General features: G+C 61.5%; 2 protein-coding genes across 15 annotated transcripts in view; both read left to right on the forward strand.

Annotated features, from left to right (window-relative positions):
- The window catches only part of PNPLA7 (patatin like phospholipase domain containing 7), a 64,733-nt gene extending 56,328 nt beyond the window's left edge, over window positions 1–8,405 (forward strand). For 5 of the 6 annotated variants that reach the window (XM_025476003.3, XM_049114908.1, XM_049114909.1 and 2 more), the window contains 10 exons: window positions 2,363–2,519; window positions 4,419–4,535; window positions 4,699–4,768; window positions 5,511–5,627; window positions 6,084–6,232; window positions 6,629–6,781; window positions 6,899–7,009; window positions 7,428–7,512; window positions 7,713–7,816; window positions 7,986–8,405. In XM_025476003.3, coding sequence (XP_025331788.1) covers window positions 2,363–2,519; window positions 4,419–4,535; window positions 4,699–4,768; window positions 5,511–5,627; window positions 6,084–6,232; window positions 6,629–6,781; window positions 6,899–7,009; window positions 7,428–7,512; window positions 7,713–7,816; window positions 7,986–8,075 — 1,153 coding nt within the window. In that variant the 3' untranslated portion in view covers window positions 8,076–8,405. Of the gene's footprint in view, window positions 1–2,362; window positions 2,520–4,418; window positions 4,536–4,698; window positions 4,769–5,510; window positions 5,628–5,997; window positions 6,233–6,628; window positions 6,782–6,898; window positions 7,010–7,427; window positions 7,513–7,712; window positions 7,817–7,985 lie in introns of those variants that run through there. The other variant, XR_007413240.1, reaches the window with a different exon arrangement.
- A 697-nt stretch (window positions 8,406–9,102) lies between these two features.
- NSMF (NMDA receptor synaptonuclear signaling and neuronal migration factor) lies at window positions 9,103–17,509 on the forward strand. 9 transcript variants are annotated; one of them, XM_025476008.3, is made up of 15 exons: window positions 9,104–9,325; window positions 9,737–9,798; window positions 10,455–10,961; window positions 12,004–12,079; window positions 13,131–13,223; window positions 13,919–13,995; window positions 14,407–14,496; window positions 14,971–15,095; window positions 15,322–15,405; window positions 15,485–15,518; window positions 15,596–15,666; window positions 15,758–15,837; window positions 15,941–16,043; window positions 16,267–16,342; window positions 16,424–17,509. In XM_025476008.3, exons 1-15 carry the CDS (start codon window positions 9,255–9,257, stop codon window positions 16,519–16,521), a joined length of 1,647 nt encoding a protein of 548 aa, XP_025331793.1. In that variant the 5' UTR covers window positions 9,104–9,254; the 3' UTR covers window positions 16,522–17,509. The 9 variants fall into 9 exon arrangements, with proteins under 9 accessions (XP_048970869.1, XP_025331793.1, XP_025331796.1 ...); XM_025476011.3 differs by having other exon boundaries at window positions 13,155–13,223; XM_049114911.1 differs by having other exon boundaries at window positions 9,105–9,325; window positions 13,919–13,971.
- The last annotated feature ends 5,186 nt before the right edge of the window (window positions 17,510–22,695 follow it).

Here is a 22,695-nt window from a genome sequence, read left to right on the forward strand (position 1 = left end):
TTTGTACATTGATACCGTATCCTATAGCCTTGCTAAATTCACTTATTCTAGTGGCTTTTCTATAAAAGATTTTTTTCCCATTTCCTATATAAAAGTCATATCTTTTGGGAATTAAGGCAGTTTTTCTCTTTCTTTCCAAAATATGCTTATGTCTTTTGTTCTTTTTCTTGCCTCGCTACCCATGGAAGGGAAAGCGTTGGCTTCTGTCTCTGACTGTGGCGTTGGCTGCAGCTGTTTGCAGGCGGAGGCCGTGCCCTCTGTTCTCAGCTTGCTGGGGGAGCATCTGTACATCTGTTGAGGTGCTGAACTAACATTGGGTTTTACAGGAGAACTGACCTCGTGTTCTGGGGACAGACCGACTTGCCCACGATGTGTTGTCCTGTTCCTGTATTGCCAGACTCCCTTTGAACCTGAGTGTGCTTGTCTGTCCTTGCTTGAAATGCATGTAAGTTTGTGTGCTGGCTTCAGAGTTCTGTTTTATTTCCCCCTATTTTCTGAAGGGTTTTATGTAAGGTTTGTGTTACTCTTCCTTAAATGTTCAGTAGCATTCACTAGTAAAACCATCTGGACATACAGTTTTTTTTGTGAAGATTTAAAAATGAAAGGCTCAGTTATGTTGATGGTTATAGTACGATTCAGATTTTCTTGTGTCAGGTTTGGCTAGTCACGTTGTTCTAGGAATGTGTCCATTCTGTCTGCATTTTCCTACTTACGTGTGAGGTTCACACCTACCCATCATGTTTTAACTGGAGTATCTGCAGAGTAGCCCCTCTGCACGCCCGACACCCCTGCCCTCTGAGTCCATCCTCTCAGCTCTGTGTCTTCTGGTTCCTTTAATGTCCGCCCTTCACTGTGTTATTTCTGTAAGTTGAGTTGTTTGATGTAAACCGTTGTTTTTCCCCCCAAGTCCTGGGGAGTAGGCCCTGCCCTCAGAGGACGGGGAGGCCAGCCCCCTGCCCCTGGGGAGGCAGGTTGCCTTCTGTTCTCAGGCTGCTCCCAGGTATCTTGCATCTTGGGTTTCCGGGAATATGGGAACAGTCTTATTCTGGTTTGTGCTTAGACTTGGTCCTGCTCCTTCAATGTGAGGCTTGAGGTCGAGGTTGGTGCCTGCAGACCAGCATCTCTCCAGGCTCTGCTCCTGCCCACTACCCTTTCTGGGCTCCTCCGCTGATCCTACACATTCTCTCCACATGGACGGACAGCCGTCCCATGGAGCAGTCTTCCTGGCCACCCAGAGCACCCTGACCCTCAGCCAGCAGCTTCTGCCCTGCATCTGTTCAAGGGGTGCCCTGGGTGTGCCTGGGCTGCTACTCCCCTGCTGAGCACATTCCTTGTACCAGATGCCATATCTCTGCTTCGCAAGTTGCCACTTGGCCCCATCCTAGACTTTTCAGTTTTATCCCCAGGGGTCAGTCTTGTCTTTAATTTCTGGAATTTTGTTTTAGGCTTATACATAAGTATTCAATTTTTTTGTGGCAATATTCAGTATTTTCTTTGAATAGTGTTAAAATATGCATGCTGTAAATCTAGTTTTAAATATTTTAAAATGTGAAATTGGGTGGCGTCAGGTGCATTCACAGTGTTCATCACTAGAACTTTCCATCTCCCTGCACTGAACCTGTGCCCCGACCGCCCCATTCTCCACTCTGTCTGTGGGTTTGACCCCTCCAAATCCCAGCGTGAGGAGAGCCCTCGTCCTTCTGTGTATGGCTTCTTTCACTCAGCATAAGGGGCTCCATCCGCCCCCATGGTGACTTCATCAGGATTCCTTTTCCTCTCTAAACCAAGCAGCATCCCTCACAGTGTATGAGGTGCTTCGCTGACTCGTCCACCCATCGGGCACGCAGACCCTGGCACTTTCTGGGCCCAGCTGCTCTGTGCCGGGTCGTGGGCCCCTGGCTCCCTCTGGGCCCACCTCTCTGTCCTCCTGGCCGTGGCCACGTGGCCTGTTGTCCTCCGGCTGCTCCTGACGGGCACCATCTATGAGAAGGCTCAGGTGATGGCTTCGATCTGACCCTGGCTCCCCGGTCCCTGTGGGGGCTGCTCTGGGTGCCCTCCGTCAGCCCCGGGGCTGCTGCCTCGAGGGCACTGATCAGGAGCCCTCCTGGTGGGCCATGGTATGTTGGCCACCCTGTTGAGTCTGCACATAGCCTGTTGAGCTTTGCTGCTGCTGAGGCACTGAGAGGCACCCCGGTGGCATCCACAACCCCCCCACACACACACCCCGACTAATGCAAGAGGTGGGCGCTGAGGAGGAGGGGGCGGCTTGGGACCACTGTCTCGGGCGCCTTTTGCCAGCACATGCAGGATTGTGTGCCTGGCTACAGTGCTCACTCCTGCTCTGTGCTCCTGGTTGGCGTAGAGGCTGTGCCCAGGTTGGCATCATCCGGGCCCTGGCAGAGTGTGGCATCCCTGTGGACATGGTCGGAGGGACATCTATTGGGGCCTTCATGGGTGCCCTGTACTCCGAGGAGCGGAACTACAGCCAGATCCGGATCCGGGCCAAGGAGTGGGCTGAGGTAAGGGGCCTCTGCTGTCCACAGGGCCAAGCGCCAGGCCCCTGGTCGCAGTTCTGCAGGGCCCTGGCTTCGGGTTTGTGGGGTGGTCGGGGGTGAGGAGCCCAATGAAGTAAAGATATCAGTGTTGGGGGTCGGCTCTGGGTGGTGCCTGGTCTTAATTTTATAAAGGTCACTAAGGACAACGTGGAGAGGTTGGCGTCATCAGAAGGAAAGGTTAATGGCACCTGTAGTCCTGCATCCCACAGGGGAGCACCCATGCCTGCGAGGGGCAGACAAGAGCCAGGGGAAGGCCTAGGCCAGAGCCCTTATTGGGGTTTCTGCAGGAAGTGAGGAGGGCAGGGTGAGCAGCTTCCCATGGGTTGGGGTGTAGGGCTGTTCCCAGCTGGCCTGACCCTGGCTGATTGCGGCAGGGGGTGAGAATTTGATAAAGCAAGTCCAGGTGTGGGCTCGGGACCGCTATTTGCGAAGACTCCCCAGCGGCGAGCTCCTGCCTTTGCTAAGCACCAGCCAGCTCTGCAGCAGCAGTGGCCTCTCCCGGGGTGCAAAGACCCCCATGCAAGGGCCCCAGGGACAGAGAAGGTGGGGGGCAGCGAGGATGGCTGGGAGAAAGGGAAGCTGCCCACTGGGGCAGCTCCATGGGTGGAGTGGAGCATGGTGAGGTGGAGCATGGGGGGAGCTCACTGCCACCCTGTGATGTGGTCTGCACCTGTGGCTCCCTTGTTCTCATGGAGCAGGACAAAACCCTGGCTAAAACTCAGCAGGGCCAAAAGTATTCGAGTTTTCCTTCTAGAAAGGAAGTTGGTCCTGTTCTGTAGCAGAAGCTGTCAGAGCAGGTTCTGTGCCCCACCCACGTGGCCCCGCAGACACTTCAGAGACACCCCTCAGTGGCCACTCCATGAGGGCTCCAGGGGCTAACGCAGCTCGTCACGAAGGGTGGTGTCAGAGAACAGGGGGTGGGGGCCATGTGCTTCAGCCTCAGCGTCAGCTGCATCCGCTGCAGGTGTGGGCATGGCCAGGGGCTTTGGGCCTGATTGCCCCCATTGTCCTCGGTGTGCCTTGGGCCAAGGGACCCTGCAGAAGGCCACTCTACAAGGCAGGCAGGCTGTCCCTCTCTCCCTACCTGTCTACAGGAGCCTCTGGTCTCTTGCCATGCCAAGAGCCACCAGGTGGCCTCTGCAGGCTCTGTGGCACTAGACAGGGGCTCCTTGAGGAGTGCCTTGCTAACTGCAGAGGACCCTGAGTCGCTGCACAGGTGTTCCTCTGCTTGTCCTGTTCCTCTCAGCGTGAGCATGTTGGGGGGCAGCTCACCCTCGGCTGGGGGCCCTCCCTGTGTATGGCCTGTGTTCTGGGCTCTTCTGTCTCAGCTTTTGTTTGCACAGAGGCAGAGGACCTTCCTCTCCATCCCTGCCCCTTAAGAAGTCAGGCAGCCTTGAACCCAGGCGTTCTGGGGGCCAGGCCAGCATGGCCTGCCCGTTACCTGTCCTGCTCCTTGCAGGTCTCAGTGGCCCCATCTTCACTGAGTAAGGGTGGGCCTCAGTCCCACAGAGAGAGAAGACTGGGGGCTTTGGCAGAAAGGGCCACTGCTTCCCAGACCCTGATGAGAGCCGTGGTGGGATGTGAGCTGGGGCGGGGCAGCTGGTCACTCACCCACCAGTGTTGCCCTGGACTGAGCTTTGTCCTGAACACCCCCCAGACCCCCACCTGAACAGGCAGTGAGAGCCAGGTGTCAGTGAGCATCTTCACAAGACCTCCAGGCATTCACTCCCCCCAGAGATCCCTCAGGATGCTGTGTCCCTGCTCCCTTTCTGGGCCCCATGGGATCATCCAGGGCCTGTGCCAGCAGGTGGGGGGGTGCCCCTCATCCTCTGCAGGGTTCTCATGTGTGCCCTGCCCACTCAGGACATGACATCCATGGTGAAGACAGTGCTGGACTTGACCTACCCCATCACTTCCATGTTCTCGGGAGCCGGCTTTAACAGCAGCATCTGTAACGTCTTCAAAGACCGGCAGATCGAGGTGCTGCCCCAAGCAGGGACCATCCTGGGGAGCCCCAGCTGGAGCCCACAGCCAGCCTGAGCCTGACATGTGTCTGGACACTCAGCATCCTCCCTATCCCCTCAAGCCACTGGGCCTCCAAGGCCGAGGGGGGGCCCTTCTGAGTCCTGCCCTCCCCTTGCAGGACCTGTGGATCCCCTACTTCACCATCACCACGGACATCACAGCCTCGGCCATGCGGGTCCACACGGATGGTGAGCGCCTCGTCCTTGGGTTCCCTTCATGCAGCCCCAGGCGTGCATGGGGCACAGCCCCTACTCGGGGCAGAGTGGCTCAGTGGAGGGGTATTGAAGCCCCAGCACTGGGGGGCAGGCAGGCAGAGAGCCTGGTGGCTCCATGAACCAGAGGACACACCAGGGTGACCCAAGGAGGCAAGAAGCTCATGGAGACCTGAACACAGAGAGGAACTTGCTGTGAGCATGAAAGAAATGGGCAGGGACATCACCAAGAGTCTGGAAACACCCAGAAGCCCAAACTGGACACAGGTGGAGATAGCTGTGTGGGCTGAGAGCAGAGAGGAGTGAGGCAAAGGGCACACTCGGGGCACCTGTCTATGCCTTCAGATCAGCAGGTTCTGGGAGACGCGGGCTGGGCCCCAGGAGGCCAGGGCATGGCTGGCAGCCAAGGGCCCCTTCCAGGCCAGAGTGGTCTGGGAGCCGAGTGCATGTGTCTCTTTGGAGGTGAGTGGGACAGGGGTGCTCACAGAAGGCTGTGGCCAGCCCTGTGTTCCCTCCAGGGACAGAGCCTCCCTGTAGAGGAGGAAGAACAGAAGGTACGTCTGTCTGTTCAGGACAGGTGCCGTCCAGCAGACTTCAGGACCCCACATTTGCAGGGCTCTGGGGGTAGAGGGCAGGGACCCACTGTGGGCAGCGAGGGCCCCCCTCCTGCCCCTTGGCAGGCTCCAGTGACCTCCCCCATCCCCCAACTCCCTCACAGGCTCCCTGTGGAGGTACGTGCGTGCCAGCATGTCCCTGTCAGGCTACATGCCTCCCCTCTGCGACCCCAAGGATGGACACCTGCTGATGGATGGCGGGTACATCAACAACCTGCCAGGTACCACCGCCAGTGGGGGTGGTAGCACACATTGTCCTCAGAGTGTTCTGGGGGAATTACAGGGCTCAGGGGACCCAGAGAACACGTGTAGGCACAGACATGCCCTTGTACACATGCTTGGGCACTGTGTGCTCCCAGCATATGGCTGTTTGTCAGCTTAGCAGCGCCCAGGACAAGGGCCAAGTAGAGGAGCTGAGAGCAATTAGGTCCCATCTGTGCCCACAGCCGGAATTAACAGTCAGAAAGTGCCAGGTTTGTTGTGGGTGAGGCCCCTCCATTGGGCACACCTGTCACCTGTTGGACGGTTCTGAGGCTGCCCCTCTTCGGGCCCAGGAGTGACACTAGAGACAAGACCCTCTGGCCCTTGCAGGCTGTACCCCGTCCCTGCTCCAGGCCCTGCTCCCCTGGGGCTCTGCATGCCTGCCCTGGGGGGTGACCAGGACTGTCTTCCACCAGCGGATGTGGCCAGATCTATGGGGGCAAAGGTGGTGATTGCCATCGACGTGGGCAGCCAGGATGAGACGGACCTCACCAACTATGGCGATGCACTGTCTGGGTGGTGGCTGCTGTGGAAGCGTTGGAACCCCTTGGCCACAAAAGTCAAGGTCGGGGGCATAGCTGTGCCCAATGCCCAGGCTGCCAGGTGTCCCCAAGGTGGACAGCGTGGTGCTGCCCACACACCTCCCATGGGCGGAGGAGGGTTGTAGTGCATTCTGGCCTCCAAGGCCAACGGGGCTGCAGTCATTTGCTCACTGTCCTTGCCAGGGATCCTGCCTGGACCAGCTCTGCAGAAAGGGGACAGGCCAACTACCACCAGGATACATCTCCAGGAACCCTGGCTGGGCGCCTACCCTCCTCCCAGGCCTAGCAGAGATGTGCCTCCCTGTGGGAGAGGGGAGGGAGAGGGCCAGGGCACGAGACACAGGCAGCTGTGCCCCTACGGGGTTCCCGGGGCCATGTGGGGACTGCAGAGCCACGCTCAGATGCTGTGATGGCAGCAGGTGTTGAACATGGCAGAGATCCAGACACGCCTGGCCTATGTGTGCTGCGTCCGGCAGCTGGAGATGGTGAAGAACAGCGAGTACTGTGAGTACCTGCGTCCCCCCATCGACAGCTACAGGACTCTGGACTTCGGCAAATTCAACGAGATTTGTGTGAGTGCAGCTGGGCTGTGGAGGGTCTGTGGGGTCTAGAGCCTGCCTGCCCTCACTCCTGGGCTCAGAAGTGGGGGCTCCTGACGCTTGGTCCCGGGGTTGCTGGTGTGTGTGCAGGAAGTGGGGTACCAGCATGGGCGGACAGTGTTTGATATCTGGGGTCGAAGCGGTGTGCTAGAAAAGATGCTACAGGACCGACAGGGGACAAGCAAGATGACAGCGTGTGACGTGAGTGCCCAATTTGCGCCCCTGCTTCCCTTCTCACCTTCTGGGACTAGTCCTCTGCCTGCCTCGATGGGCCTGAGACATGCAGGGCGGCCTGTGGTACTTCAGCACACCCTCTCAGCCGCTCAGGCCTCTGGCGCTAAGGGCGGGGGTGGCCCTGTCGGGGATACCTCTTAGCCTCTCCCAGAATCCCTTCTTTTTGCCCCCCTTTGGCTCTATGCTGCTTGTGGTGGAAGAGGATAGGGGTCTGCTCAGGCCTCTGCTCATCTTCCATGCCCCTGCCCCAACTCTAGGGGTCTGGGAACCTCAGCAGGCTGGGATCATAGAGGCTTGCAGAGAGGGGGCTGTGGGCCTGGCCAGGCAGCCAAGGGCTGTGGTCTGGGGGACCAGGCCACATGTCTCCTCCATCTCGGCCCCCCAGGTCCTCACCTGCCCCAATGCCTCCTTCACTGACCTTGCTGAGATTGTGTCACGCATTGAGCCCGCCAAGGTAGCCACAGTGGATGGTGAGTTGGACACTCAGGACACACACCTGCATAGCTGAGGGTGGTGGTAGCCACGTCTCCTTCTAAGCCTTGACACGCCCGACAAGCTGCCCTAAGCCGCCAACCTCCCTGGACCTCCTAAGCTGCAGGGGACACCTGGGGCACCATGGCATGGCCCCTGCCCTCAGGAGTCGATCAACATGGCCCTCCCCTCTGCCCAGATGAGTCTGACTACCAGACGGAGTATGAGGAAGAGCTGCCAGATGGCCCCAAGGACGCCTATGCTGACTTCCAGAGTGCCCCAGCCCACCTGGGCTCAGACTCGGTGAGCTGCCCAGCCCCACCTTTGCCCCTAGGCTGAGTCAGCGTTCAGGGCTCCAGGCAGGCATCTGCCCCGTCCCTGCTGCCCTACGGCGGTGCAGAGCCAGACAAACCTGGCCCAGGTTCAGCCCTCCAAGCTCACTCCCCATTTATATTGTGTGGTCTGCCTCCAGGAGGACGAGCCCTCGTTTCGGCATCGGCGCCCTGGTTTAGCTTTGCAGAACTGTCCTGGGACTCCTGCTTCCCCTAACACTCTGACCTAGAAGTCTCCACTTGGATGCACCCCACAGCGATGTGTGCCGCAGGCCTCCTTCAGAGACCCTGGCTCCTACCGCTCCTGGGAGGAGCTGCCAGGAAGACCCGGCAGGGGTCCAGGGCCCCATGCACCACTGAGCCCAGCATATCAGGCTGCTTTGGGTGGCTCTGGCCTGCGTGCGCCGGCAGCTTGTGGTGGGGCGCCGGGTCCTGGCACCCTCTGCACACACAGCAGTCCCCAGGGCTGTGCCCGCCTCTTCGGGGCTCCCAAGGCCTCTGAGATGTTGGAGCCCCTGGTGCATCCACTTTGTGTGTCAATAAAGGTAGATCTGATGGTGTGTGGACGTGTCCGTCGTCAAGGCCCCTGGGGCAGAATGCAGCACGACGGGTCCCAGTGGAGCCAGGGAGCAGCCCTGGCCCCCATCACTGCTCCACCGGCGGGCGGGGGCACATTCATGAGTGTGGCCTCGCCTGCTGTCCTCCGAAGTCACCATGTGGGGACCCCAGGCACCCCTCTGCTGGGGCTTGGACCCTCCAGCAACCACTGGCCAGACAGGCAGGACACCCTGGGTGCGGCCTGGGGCTGAGGCGCCCCGAGCTGAAAGGCGTCCCCGCCTGATGTCTCGGGCACCTTTCCCGCGGAACATGGGCTGCTCTCCTAGGCTGTGTGCCGCCCATGCCCGCTCAGGTCGTTAAATAGCGCCACGGAGTGCTTTGTACAAAAGAAGGGACAGCTCTGGCCCTACCCTTGGGGTCCGCAGCCCCCGCAAGTCTCTGGGGGGCAGGGAGACCCCTGGCCCGACGGCCCAGGACCTTGAAGCCAAGTGAGCCTCAGCCTCAGTTTCTCTGGTTCCCACCACCCCCGTCGCGACCTCCCCGGGGGGCGGAGCCACCGCCCCAGTTCCCTTCGGACGACCCATCGGGCCCCGACGTCACCCGCGGCCGCCCCCAGGCATGACGTCGTGGGGGGCGGGTCGCCTCCCAGCCCCGCCCTCCCGTGACGTCGTGGTGGGCGGAGCCGCCGCCCCCAGCCCCAGCCGCGCTCTCCCCGTGCGGCGGGACTCGCGGACGGCCCCGTGCGGCCATGCGGGTCCCGGGCCGGAGCCCCGGCGCGGTGCGGCTCCCCCGGCGGAGGCGGCGGGCGCGGGGCGCGCTCTGAGGCCGGGGGATGCGCCGCCGCCGCGACCATGGGCGCCGCCGCCTCCCGGAGGAGGGCGCTCAGGAGCGAGGCCATGTCCTCGGTGGCGGCCAAAGTGCGGTGAGTGCGGCGGGCCGGCCGCCGGGGCTCAGCGCCCGCGCCCTCCCCCGCGGCGGGGTTCGCGCCGCGTCCCCCTCCCCCGCTCCTACCCCCCTCGGCGCCGCTCCCCTCCCAGACCGCACGACGCCCCCCCCCCACGGAGTGACGGGGTCTGGACAGAAGGCCGGCCTGGCCCCGGCCACGCTGCTCTGGGACCCCAGGGCCTCTGGAACTGCCACCTGCCAGCCCTGCGGTCTCTGGGGGTGGGACCGCACGGCCTGCCTGGGGTGACCCCGAACCCCCGCTCGCTGGTGCCCGGAGCCTGAGTGGGGGTGGGAGTGGGGGTGGGGGTGGGGGCCCCAGGCTCCGGTGTCGGGGGAGTCCAGAGGGGCCTGGGTGTACTGACGGCGCACCCCGCTGTCCACCCTTCAGAGCAGCCCGAGCATTTGGCGAGTACCTGTCCCAGAGTCACCCTGAGAATCGGAATGGTGCAGGTAGGGGCTCTCGAAGAGGTGCCAGAGGGGTGGGTCTGCAGCCCCGCCCCACCCCTACGACCTAGGGATGCTGTCCGGGCCCCGGGCCAAGCGCCAGTCCCAACCCTTGGGCTGTGAGTTCGGCTGCTGCCCTGCTGGGCTGGCTTCCTCACGCCCCCTGCCCTCCCTGGCCCAGAGCCCCAGGAGGAGCTCCGAGTCACTCATCACCATGGCACCCACCCAGCCTGGGCCGTTGGCATGGCAACAGGCCTCCTGGCACCCCCAGGGCTGGCACCGCTGTCTCTGGGGGCCAGCTGGTGGGGGGGAGGGGAGAAGTTGGCACTGGGCACACGGGTGCAGTGGTAGGCTGGGAGGTGGCCTGTTTATTCCTGTCCACCCCTGTCACCCACAGGTAGTACAGCTTGTCACCTCCACCCACACACACCCAGGGCCTGGGGCCCAGGTAGGAGGAGGGTGGGAGTCTCTGAGAGAAGTGCGCAGCTCGCAAACACCTTTTCTGAGGATGGCTGGGGCGTGGGATTCGGGCACTGGGGCTGGAGGGCAGCTCCCTCCACTGCTGGGCCAGGCACTCGCTGGGTGTTCTCTGCCCTCGCGGCACCAGGAGGGTGGGAGGGCAGGGCCAGAGGACTGCAGCTCACCTGCTGCCTCTCCCCCAGACCACCTGCTGGCGGATGCCTACTCTGGCCACGACGGGTCCCCCGAGATGCAGCCTGCCCCCCAGAACAAGCGCCGCCTCTCCCTCGTCTCCAACGGCCGCTACGAGGGCAGCCTCTCAGAGGAGGCTGTTGGTGGGCAGCCGGCCAGTGAGGGCCCCCAGCCCCGTGTGTACACCATCTCTGGGGAGCCGGCCCTTCTGCCCAGCCCGGAGGCCGAGGCCATTGAGCTGGCTGTGGTGAAGGGGCGGAGGCAGCGGGAGCGGCACCCCCACCACCACAGCCAGCCCCTGCGTGCCAGCCCGGGGGGGAGCCGAGAGGACGTCAGCAGGTCCTGCCAGAGCTGGGCAGGCAGCCGCCAGGGCTCTAAGGAGTGTCCTGGATGCGCCCAGCTGGCCCCTGGTCCAAGCCCCTCCCCTCGGACCTTTGGGCTGGACCAGCCACCTCTGCCTGAGGCCACCAACCGCCGCAAGAAGCTGGAGAGGATGTACAGTGTCGATCGTGTGTCTGGTGAGGGCAGGCCAAGGGGCGAGGGGTGGGTGCTGGGTTTTGCTGGCGACAACCACTGTCCAGGTCGTGGTGTACAGGGTGCTATGCAGCATTAAGTCAATCCAGGAGTGCTTCCTGCAGGAGGGGGACCAGGGGAATCTTGAGGATTGAGCAGGCACAAGACATGGTTTAGTTAGATCAGACTGCCTCTGGGGAGGTCTGAGGACTCGTACCTGCCCTGGGTCCCACTCCCCTCAGGAAGCACATGGCCATCTGAGCCTGGCCTGCCATCAGGCACCCCCCAGGATGGCTGAGCTGTTGGGAGGCTGGTGCACCCTGGAGGCTAACTGTGTCTAGAGGAGAGCTCTGTGGGACAGCGAGCAGCCCCCCTGCCTGCTGGCCCTAGGTCACTTCCTGAGGAGCAGGCTGCCAACAGCTGAGTCCCCACATCATCCCAGGTTGCCTTCTGGGCTTCATGTCAGCACAGCCTGGGCATCAGCATGGCCTGGGGTATGCGCTGCTCACCTCAGACTTCGTGCTCCTCTGATGGACACAGCAGGAGGCTGGGGCAGGGGTGAGGCTGAGAAGGAACAGCACGCCCTCCTCCACCCTGTAGGGCCCATAGAGGTCCTGAGAAGGGAGGCCTCTACCCCAGCCCTCTTGGAATGGTCCCAGGGCATGGAGGGTGCAGGCAGCAGAGCAGGCCCCAGAGCCTCCGGAGGCTGCAGCCCTTGTCCCCCCTCCCCCTCCCTGCCTCACCAAAGGAAAGCAGAGTAAATCTTGGCCCTGGGCACCTTGGACACAGGCTGTGCTTCCAGAGCAGCGCTCCTCAGCCGTAGGCAGCCCCGGAGAGAGCTCAGCAAAGACCATCGTCACGAAGCTGCTGAGCTGTCTTGGCTTCAACAGCTGAGCAGGCTCATTGCCTGATAGCCCCTGCCAGTGTCCGCCCACCTGGGAGAGGGTTAGGAACCTGGTGCCCTTCGTCCATGGGTTTTGGCAGAGCAGGTGGGAGTACAGGCTGTGGGAATTCCCAGCCATCCTCACCACTTGTTTTATCTTGCAGATGACGTCCCCATCCGTACCTGGTTCCCCAAGGAAAATCTCTTCAGCTTCCATACAGCAACCACAACTATGCAAGCGTGAGTCATGACCTGATACACAGCCACAGCCTGGACCAGGGGCCTCCTCTTGGAGCTCGCTGCTCAGGAACTACTGCCATACCCTCATGACCCCAGGCCCACCTGCCAGATGTGACCCCAGTGCCGAGGAAGGCAGGGCTGGCCGCTCTGCTCCCCGAGCCCCCCAGCTGCCTCTCCATGCCCCCCTGCCATGGGCCTGTCCTCTGCTCTCCTGGCACTGGAGAGCCCTCATGGTCTTCCCCGGCCCTCACGGTCCTCAGGGGACTTAGCCTAGGACTGCAGCCGCTGCAGGCACCAGTGGCAGTGATTGTTCTAGGCCGCTGCCTCAGCTCAGCTCCCCAGACAGCCAATGACCTGTGTCCTGTACGCACCCCAAGGGGCCACACAGCAGAAGCCCCCTCCCTCGCTTGGGGCCTTTGGCGCCGTCTCCGTGACACATAGCTGGGTTTTCTAGAGAGGCACCCCTGGCTGCCAGGCTCCCTCCCCTTGTGCTACCCAGGGGGGCCCACCACAGCTCTCAGGCTGGCTGGGGGCAGCCCGACCACGTCACAGCACCTGGTGGCACAGGCCAGTGACCTCCGCGTCCACTGCCCTTTTGTGGGCTTCCCACAGCATAGCTAGTGCGCTGCCCATACTTGGTGTGCGAGTGAGGGACCCTCAGAGTCAATGACAGGGAAGGCAGTAACCGGGAATCTTGGGGGCTGCAGGGGTCGTGGCTCACTGTGTCTTCTCTCTCATGCTGCCCCTCCCGCCGCACCTCCAGCATCTCGTAAGTACCCTGTGGGACCTGAGCCTGAGAGCACCGTGGGGGACAGCCGTCCCTGGGGGAACCCTCCCAGCCCCCAGTAGGTTTGGGCAGGCCAGGGACAAGGGCGTGTTGTGCCCCAGCAAGCACCAAGGCCATGGCAGGGCCTGCCAGGTGCCGGGCGGAGACAGGGTGAGACAGGCCAGGACCCTTCTGCCTGGCCCGGCGCCCTGGATGCCCCTCCAGGCCCTGCGCTCATGTCTCTGTCCCCACGTCTCGGTCCCTCCTACCTGCGGCCAAGGGCAGTGCTGACTCGTGGTGGTTTCCCAGGGTGTTCAGGGGCTACGCGGAGAGGAAGCGCCGGAAACGGGAGAATGATTCCGCGTCTGTAATCCAGAGGTAGGGCCTGCCAGCCACTCGCCACCAGGGTCCGTCTCTTGTCTGTGCTGGTCTGGCCTGGACCCACTGGGCTCTGGCAGACCTGATGGGGGAAGGGCGGTGGCGACCACTGGCCTGGCCCTGCTCTGGGGACGCAGCAGGCAGGAGAGGTCGTGTGACCTGGGCCGCCGGGCCTGTTTTGGGGGGTCCGTTGACAGCCGGCTAGCCCACCCATGTCTCTCTCTGGCCTTTGAACCCCAGAGCTGTGGGGTCAGCAGCAAGCCCCACCTCAAAGATGTGACCAGAAACCTTGTCCATCTTGGACACTGGACCCTGGCTGGGCACAAGTCTGGGGGCAAAGACCCGTCTCTGAGGTGGCCCAGGGACACCGGCAGGGAGGGAGTCTCTAGGCTGCACACCTGCCTGGGGTTGGTACAGGCAGCTGGTCTGCCCTGAGCACTGGGAGAGGGGTCGTGGGCTTCGGGGGTGGACAGTGGAGGTGCGGGGCTGGGAAGGCATCGGTGGGTCAGGGCTTCCAAGGGGGCAGTGGGCAGGAAGGCACAGGTGCAAGGATTTCCATCCCTAAGGGGTGCAGGCAGGACCTCGGGCGACATCAGGCCTGGCCATGGGCAGTAGTGACAAGCAGAGGGCATGGGGGGGCTGACCACCGCCCCCCACCCTGGCGATCCTCAGCAGCCCCCGTGTTTCTTCCCCAGGAACTTCCGCAAACACCTGCGCATGGTCGGCAGCCGGAGGGTGAAGGCCCAGAGTAAGACCCCGGGCAGGTGGGCAGGTGGGCGGCGCTGCTCTCCACCAGGGCTTCGCGGGCTGCTCGCTGCTCCTGAAAGACCCCCGCAGTCCTAACCCCCGCCAGCACCCTCCTTCCCGCTCCAGCACCCGCCCCCCTCCATCCCCTCCTTGGAACCTGGCTCTTAGGCTCCGCCTCTGGTTCCAGGCCCCACCCCCAGCCCCTCCGCAAGGTCCCGCCTCTGGCCCCGCCCTTGGCCTCTGACCACCCCCCCTTGGCCGCCCATTTTCAGCGCTGGCAAGTTCGGGGGCACCGCTAACCCTGCTCGCCCTCCCTGGGCCATCAGGGGGCATCCTCTGACCTTCCAGGTCCCCAGGGGGTGGTGGGGTGGCCCAGGTCGGCCCGCCTGATGACCCTGCTGACCCCGCTGCTGACCCCGCTTTGCTCTCACTGCAGCGTTCGCTGAGCGGCGGGAGCGGAGCTTCAGCCGGTCCTGGAGCGATCCCACCCCCATGAAAGCCGACACTTCTCACGACTCCCGAGACAGTAGGTGCCGGCGCAGGGAGGTCCCCTAGGCCCCCAGCTCCTGCTCTGCACAGGGCCGACCTCCTGCCCCGGCAGCTAGGCTTGTGCGCTTCCGCTCTCTGAGCCTCAGTTTACCCCCTCTGAGGTGGGGGCGCTGGTACCACCGACCTCGTGGGCAGGGTAACTAAGGGCAGGGCTGTGTGCTGCACCAGCTCCAGGGCGCCGAGCGGCCAGGGCTGCACTGCCCACTCCATCCAGGGCACCCACTCACCCAGCTTCACTGGCCTCCCCAGGGTCCCCAATGCCACAGCATCCAGTGGCAGTGTTGCCAGGCTACTGGTGGCCTGTGTTGGTCTCTCACCTGCCCTGGGTGCTGGCTGGCCTGAAGGACCCTCCAGGAGCCTTCAGTGTGGGCTCTGTCCACCCCGTGTCTGCGGGCTGCAGCTGGGGGTACTGTGCTGCTCTGCAGTCCTGGTGACCCATCCTGCCCCCCAGGTAGTGACCTGCAGAGCTCGCACTGCACCCTGGGGGAGGCCTTTGAGGATCTGGACTGGGAGACTGAGAAGGGCCTGGAGGCTGTGGCCTGTGACACCGAGGGCTTTGTGCCCCCCAAGGTCATGGTGAGGTCGGGCCGTCTTTGCCCTGTTCCTATTCCAGCCGGTCCTGGGCTGGTGGGGGCGGGGAGTTCCTTTTTCTTCCAGGAGCCCAATTGGCTCTACCTGCATGTGATACAGCCACAAGGCCTCCCAGCAGCCTCGAGGGGGATGGGGGGCAACCTTGGGGCCCTCCCACGACCCGGGGCTCCCAGGCAGCTGGGCCCTGAGCAGCTCCCCATGCTGTCTCCAGCTCATCTCCTCCAAGGTACCCAAAGCTGAATACATCCCGACCATCATCCGCAGGGACGACCCATCTATCATCCCCATCCTCTATGTGAGTACCTCTGCCCCTGGGGCTGGGTGGGCTGCTGCCCGCAGGGCTCTGACCCCCATGTGGCCTGTATCTGTTTCAGGACCACGAGCATGCGACTTTTGAGGACATCCTGGGTATGTGGCCTCCAAGCCCCCCAGTGTGTGGGAGGGAGGGTCCCTGGGGAACAGAGCTCACACTGCCCCCTCCCTAGAGGAAATAGAGAAGAAGCTGAATGTCTACCACAAGGGGGCCAAGATCTGGAAGATGCTGATCTTCTGCCAGGTGGGGCTCGGGCTGTGGGTGGGGGCGGGGTGGGGGCAGTGATCGGGCACTCTCCGTGTGCGCCCCAGGGGCCAACCGCCGTCTCCTCCAGGGTGGGCCCGGACACCTGTACCTGCTCAAGAACAAGGTGGCCACGTTTGCCAAAGTGGAGAAAGAAGAGGACATGATCCAGTGAGTGGGCAGGGGGGCCACCCCAGCCCCTGCGTCCTGGCCCCCCATCCTTGCCCTGGGGGCCTGGGCAGAGGCCACCTGTGACCCACGCCTCCCCTCACAGCTTCTGGAAGCGGTTGAGCCGCTTGATGAGCAAAGTGAACCCAGAGCCAAACATCATCCACATCATGGGCTGCTATATTCTGGGGAATCCCAACGGGGAGAAGGTACAGGGATGCCCCCACCCCACCCCCCCGCCCCAGACCCTGCCCTGGGCTTGCGGACAATCCAACCCCCCTAACCTCTCATTGGTCATTCTACCCTCCTTTCTTTTTTTAGCCCCCAGGGTCCCTTGTGCTTGATCCCCGTGGGGGGTCCTGCTGCCCCAACACTGTCCCCCACCCTCTCCCTCCCCCATCCTGAACTCATGGCCCTGCCCTGCCCTTCCAGCTCTTCCAGAATCTCAGGAGCCTCATGACCCCATACAGGGTCACCTTCGAGTCCCCATTGGAGCTGTCGGCCCAAGGTGAGTTTCCAGGCTGGTTGGCAGCCTCAGGTCGCATCCGGGAGCCAAGGCCTGAGTCCTGGCCTTTCTTCTTCTGCCCAGGGAAGCAGATGATCGAGACCTACTTTGATTTCCGGCTGTACCGCCTGTGGAAGAGCCGCCAGCACTCGAAGCTGCTGGATTTCGAGGACGTGCTCTGAGGGCCAGGCCTGCACCCGGCTGCTCCCTTGGACTAGTGGCTGGGGCTGGGCCGCGTGGGTCCCAGTGTTCACGGCCTATTCAGGGCACCCTCAGATGTCCCTCAGGTTCCCTGCCAGGGGGTCTGGCCCTCACTGCACCACGGGCCACAGAGGTCAGAGCCTCGGCCCACGCAGCCAGGGGTTGCCCGGCAGCCAGACGCTGATGGGGCCTCAGCCCTGTACCGGGCAGCTCCTCAATGTGGGTTCATAGAAATAAGTGCAATTTTCACACCCCCAAAACAATTCGAAGGGAAGCAGCATTACTAGTTGAATAGTTCAGTGCTCTGTTACCAGTTATGGTGTAGACAACCCAGTCCGACATGTGTTCAGGACCCTCTCTGCCCCCAGCCACCCCCCAGCCCTGCCGTATTTGATCACCAGCACCAGGGCGGCCCGTCTGTGGGGCAGTGCTGCCCGGCTCTCCGGCCTGGCTCCAGCCCTGGCCGAGACCCCGATGGTTTGCGCTTGTGCCCTCTTGTACCCCCTGCTTCCTCTGACCTCAGCCGCACCGGCCCAGCAGGGGCACCTGGGCAGTGGTGGAGGGGGCAGGCCTGCGCTGCCCTGGAGGAGGTTCTGGGTTGAGCTGGGTCCTGCCTGCTCCCCAACCTCCAGCAGCCGCCACCCCAATGCTGCAGTGTGGCTCAGCTCTCGCCTGCCCAGGTCTGCAGCACTCTCCCAGTGCATAGGGTTCCGCGGGGCGGCTGGGCTGGGTCCCGGGGGGCGGGCACCCCCGCAGCTCTGAGCAGCCAGTGGACTGCGGGCCTGTGGCCTTTCTGGGCCAGCTCTTGTATATAGCTGGGGCTCGGGGGCAGGCCCCCCTTCACAGAGCCTGGGTCTGAGGACACTTGGCTGTTCCCTCAGCAGAAGGAGGGGCAGGGGTGTGTGCTGGGCTCTGAATGATGTACGATATATCCCTTAGAGTGACCATTAAACCTGACCCTCCGCTGCGGCTGCCGCCTCAGTCTCCTCTCTCAGCACTGTCCACTGTCTCCAGGGGGCCAGGAACTTTGGGGCCTCCTGGCCTGGGGTGGCTGCCTGCACACCTCTGACTGGACACAGAGCTGGGGGGCCCCAGACACTCCTGCTGAGGGGCATGCTCCACAAGAGGGTCTAGCCGTGGGGAGGGTGAGCTCCTTCAAGAGGGGAGGGCAGATACCCCTACACCCTGCCGCCCCAGCACCAAGCAGAGGGGTCCACCCACCCCTTAGACCCCCTCACGTATGGTCAGCGTGACCCTAGGACCAGCTGGCCGTGCTTTGCTGGCTGTGCCCAGTGCTCTCGGCCGGGTCCCCCATGGCCCCAGGATGAAGCAGCAGGTGCTGGGGGCCAGGAGGAGTGTGGGAGCCGAGCAAGTGGGCAGCTGATGTGTAGGTGGCGACGGGAGCAAGTGAACCCATAGGCACGTGGACCAGGTGCTATCCGTGCTCATGTGCTGGGCTGTGTCATGTGCAAGGTTTCAGTGCCTGGGCCCTGAGCCCTGATGCAGCCGCCCTGCTCCCCCCACCTGCAGCCTGTGCGGTGCTGCCTGGCTTCCTGTCCATGGGTGTCAGTGCCTGTACAACCGTGAGGCTGGTGCTCCCCTCATGACCCAGTGGCCTGCACATTGTGTGCAGCCCTCACCTGGGACCCGCTGGAGCCTGGGTCCTTGCCCCTTCCTGTCCCCTGTCTTCTCATGGGCCCTGAGACACCTCTGCCTTGGTGTATGCCCCCTAGGGTCCCCGGGGAAGGCAGAGAGGGGCAAAGGTTGGCCAGCAGGTGACTCTAGGGCTCACGGGCAAATGTGCGGAGGAGACACTGGGGGAAGGTGGTGGCAGATGGGGCCGAGGCTGGCCGGGGTCACGGCTGCACCCCCCGCAGCAGTGAGAGGCAGGGGTGGAGGTGGAGGGTCCCCCACCTACGTCCTGTGCTAATAAGGAGAGTAGGGCAGCCGATGGGAAGCTGGCCAAGGGCATCCAGGGGCTGATAGGCATGTGGTCCATCAGGGACCCCATGGGAGCCAGCGGGGGGACACGGCCTTTCTTGCCTTTTGGTTTGGCACAAACATTAGGATACTTGGTGCCCAGTTCTGGTGAGTGGGCGGGAAAGGTCCCATGGGTCATTAGAGCATTTAAGGAAGGTAGTCTGATGTGGGGCATCTGGGCCTCTGGCCCTTGATCTGGGCCCAGGTCATGATCCAGGTCAAGCCCTGCACGGGGCACCAAGCTCAGCGGGGAGTTTGAGGTTCTCCCCTCACCTCCTCCCCTGCCCCCTGCACACTCACTTCACTCTTGCTGTTTCTCTAATAAAGCTGAGGTGCGTGCATGTGTGGCTCCCGAGCAGCAACCCCTGCCATGCCCCCCTGCCCCACAGGCAGACGCCCTGCTGCCCTGGTTTGCGCCTTCGTTGGGGCCAGGCTGGGTCATACACTGGGCTTTCCCAGAAGCAAGTGGTTCCAAAGGGCCGTTGATCAGGGGGAGGCCTTCAGGCTTTGTCATAGTGAACAGGGGAGTGAGCAGCAGTGAAGGGAGTCCTGCTCCCTCACCCTGACCTGTGCACCCTCACAGAGACCCGAAGACCTGGCCTGGGCATGGTGCTCGTCTCTCCAGATGGCATGGGCACTGCTGGCCTCCACCCTTGAGGCCTTGCTCAGGACATGTGGGCACCCGGCCTGCCCCTTTCAGGCCCTGCAAATGGGCGCTATGGTAGGACACTGGGACCTGGTGTGCTAGGGGGGATGACCTGAGGGGGGGCGCAATTCCTATCCTGGGAGGTAGAGGAAAGGAGCTGTCCATATAGGGATGCACGCACGCCTACCCACGGGGTGGAGGGGGACCACGGCCAGGACATGCCCGCTACACCTCCCCATTGCCATCTCCAGCCTGGCCTCTGTGCAGGCCCCTCAAGCACCCCTGCCAGCAGCACGGGGCACCTCTGCCTCCCCTGGAACTCTCTGGTGCCCCCTCATCATGACATTGAAGCTCGCACTTGGCACCACCACCTGCCCCCCCGCTTTTGGAAGGGACACGTGCCAACAGCTCCACTGACAAAGCCTGCACACACTAAGGGAGCAGGGCCAGCATGTCTGCGGGCCCAGGAACGGCAGCCATGCAGGCTGAGTACGGAGGAGGTGCAGAGGCCACCTGCAAGGATGTTGGTGACCTGAGCCCTGCGCTTAGGCCCTGCACCACAGACCGGCTGCTCCCGGAGGCGGGCCCAGCAAAGCCAAACGGGAGATGTGGTGAAGGGAAGGGGGTGCCATGGTGGGAGGACCACCCAGGCCGCAGGGGCAGGCCAGACCCCATTTCCCAGGATGGTATCCGAGTGGGAGCCCTAGGGACCGGCCAGCAGGGAGAGGCTGCAGCACCTGGCACCATAGCCAGGGTCCCAGACAGAAACTGCCAAGACGACGCACAGACGTGCAAACACGACAGGGCCGTGAAGAGGATGCTGCCTCCAGTGTGGGCGGACACGAGAAGGTGGATGTGGCCTTGCTCACCCTCCACTGAGCTATGTCTGCTGCTATCCCGGTGCTCAAGGGCTTTCCTGCCCTCCACGTCCCTAAGTGATCCTGCAAGTATTGGTTTGGGGATCATAAAAAAGTCTTGGTTAGTAGACAAAATTGTAAATAGAAACTCCACAAATAAGGAGGACTGTGTCAACAAATGAAATCCAGAAAAATATAAAGAAGAGAATGTAACACCATCAGAGAGAGTCTTCTGAGACTTTAAGGCTGGTTTTGTATCAAGAAAAAACCATGAACACCCTGTATCGAGAGTCTAAGGAAGGAAAAACCACACGGGCGCGTTAATGGACGAGGTGAAAGCACCAGGAAACAGAACTTTCATCGATGAAGAAAACGTCTCCAGCAAAGGAGAAGGGAGCTTCCTCAACTCAAAGGAGGGTGTCTGCCTACAAGCACTGCAGAGCTCCACGCCAAGTGGCCGAACGCTCTTCCCTCAAGGTCGGGGACAAAGCACAGGTGCTGACCCTGCACCTGCTCAACGTGCTAATAAGGCAAGAAAGGGAAATACAATGCAGGCCCATGGGAAAGGAAGTGGTGAGGCTGCTCCTCCCTACCGATGGCGGAGGTTCCAAATCCCGGGAACTAATGAGTGAGCACTGGGCTGCAGGCCAGCACCCGAGGACCAGCTGCATTCTTACTTGCTCCTCATGGACAGTTAGTTGAATATGGAATTTAAAATAATACGATGTAGGTGCCTGGGGAGCTCAGTGGCTGAGCGTCTGCCTTCGGCTCAGGGTGTAGTCCTGGGGTCCTGGGATCGAGTCCCGCATCAGGTTCCCCGCGTAGAGCCTGCTTCTCCCTCTGTGTCTCTGCCTCTCTGTGTGTCTCATGAATAAACAAGTAAGATTTTTAAAAATAATAATAGGATGTGTAATAGCTCCCACAAAAATGAAATACTTGGGTACAAACTAACAAAATACACACTATAAAATATAAGACCAAGACTTGAAAGTCAGACCTGAGACCATGGAATGACCAGAAGAAGCTCCTTGGTGTTGGTCTTAGTGATGATAGTCACCAGCACAAGAAATAAACAAGTGCAACCACATGAAACCAAAAATCCGCTAACAGAGGATCCCGTCCACGGAGCAGACAGTCAGCTTGCAGATGAGGAAAGATCATTGCCAATCGTGTCTGCTGGGGGCTGGTGCCCAAAATTCACACGGCTCAGCAGTAAAAAACAAAAACAAAAAACAAAGAACAAGCTGATTAAAAGATGGGCAGAGGACCCCACAGACATGTTTCCAAGGAAGACCTCCCAATGGCCAATAGACACGTGGAAGATGGTCATACCCAGCTGCAAATCCAACCACAATGAGATGTTACTTCACACCTGTGACAGTGGCTCAAACCAACAACATGAGACACAGCAGGTGTTAGTGAGGACACAGGGCAAGGGCAAGGGCCTCCTGGCCTGTGGGCAGGGATGCAAACTGGGGGCCTCTGTGGGGATATGGGGGGGGTGGTCCTCAGGAGGATGAAACTGGAGCCGCCCCAGGACCCAGCCTTGAACCACCAGACACTCACCCAAAGGAGACCAACATGCTAGTTTGAGCAGATCTGTGCCTCCGTCATCGCAGCATTACTCAGGGCAGGATGGGGGCAACTTGTGTCCAGCAGGGGATGATCGGAGGTAGATGGGGCGGGTCCGTGGGGCGGAGCCTGCTTATCAGGCAGACAGAGCTACAGCCTGTGACCTCCCATACGCAGAATGTGTGAGACAGAGAAATGGGTTCACTTGGCCGTTGTGCTCAAATAAGCTGAATTCAAAAACACACATGTGCAGGATCGTGGTTCTGAAAACTAGAAATTCTGGCCAAAGAACATATTTAAAAGACCTAAATCCTAAATAAACAGGACTGTGTTCGCAGACCCGAAGGCTGACACTTGTGAGGCTGTCAATTCTCCCTAAAATGGTCGCAGAAATTTCAGAAGGAGGTTTTGTAGCTAGAGAGGCCGGCAAACTTTACCTGGAAGCACATAGGAGCGAGGAGAACTAAGCAACTTTCAGGAGACACGAAGCTGGATAGGGGCTTTGCTGTGCTCCCAGGGCTTCCAGGGCACGGCAGCCAGAGGTACACGCCGGCCCCGCTCAGACAGACATGGGGCAGGCGGACACAGCAGGATCCAGAAGGAGGCCGCACACGTGGCCAGGTGCGTGAGAAGGGGGCATGAGAGGTCATGCGGGAAGGAGGGTGCTCTCGGCAGTGGGGCCATAGTCGGGCCATCCCTGCATGGTGGCCGTGACCTTGGCCGAAACCATGCAGCGCATGCGAAACAGAGGCACTGTGGCTCTAAACACACGTTGTGAACCAGGCATCTCGGAGACTAGCAGCTGGGCAAGAGCTTCCAGTAGAGGCAGGAAGGGCAGGGAGCACAGGCCCAGGGAGGGCAGCCCTAGGGCAGTGGGTGGGCACTGGCCTCATGGCCACAGACAGTCCTTCTTTCCTGGTTCCAGTGCCGGGTCGTGAGTATCCCTAGGTCAGTTAGGCCTACGCATACATCAAGGGGGGGTCTCCTGATGGACTGTCCGTGCAGCCGGGGGTCACTCAAGCCCCTGAGCCGAAAGCCGCCTCTTCAGACTCCTTGACTCTCATGGGAAGACATGAAAGAATCCAGTTTAAAGGGAGGAG

Source organism: Canis lupus, chromosome 9 (assembly GCF_003254725.2).
Source record: "Canis lupus dingo isolate Sandy chromosome 9, ASM325472v2, whole genome shotgun sequence".
Lineage (NCBI taxonomy): Eukaryota > Metazoa > Chordata > Mammalia > Carnivora > Canidae > Canis > Canis lupus.

Coding starts and splice junctions, on each gene's coding strand:
- NSMF (XM_025476008.3), top strand. CDS start 9,255: ATGGGCGCCGCCGCCTCCCGGAGGAGGGCGCTCAGGAGCGAGGCCATG. Junction 9,326..9,736: donor TCGGTGGCGGCCAAAGTGCG/GTGAGTGCGGCG, acceptor TCCACCCTTCAG/AGCAGCCCGAGCATTTGGCG. Junction 10,962..12,003: donor CAGTGTCGATCGTGTGTCTG/GTGAGGGCAGGC, acceptor TTTATCTTGCAG/ATGACGTCCCCATCCGTACC.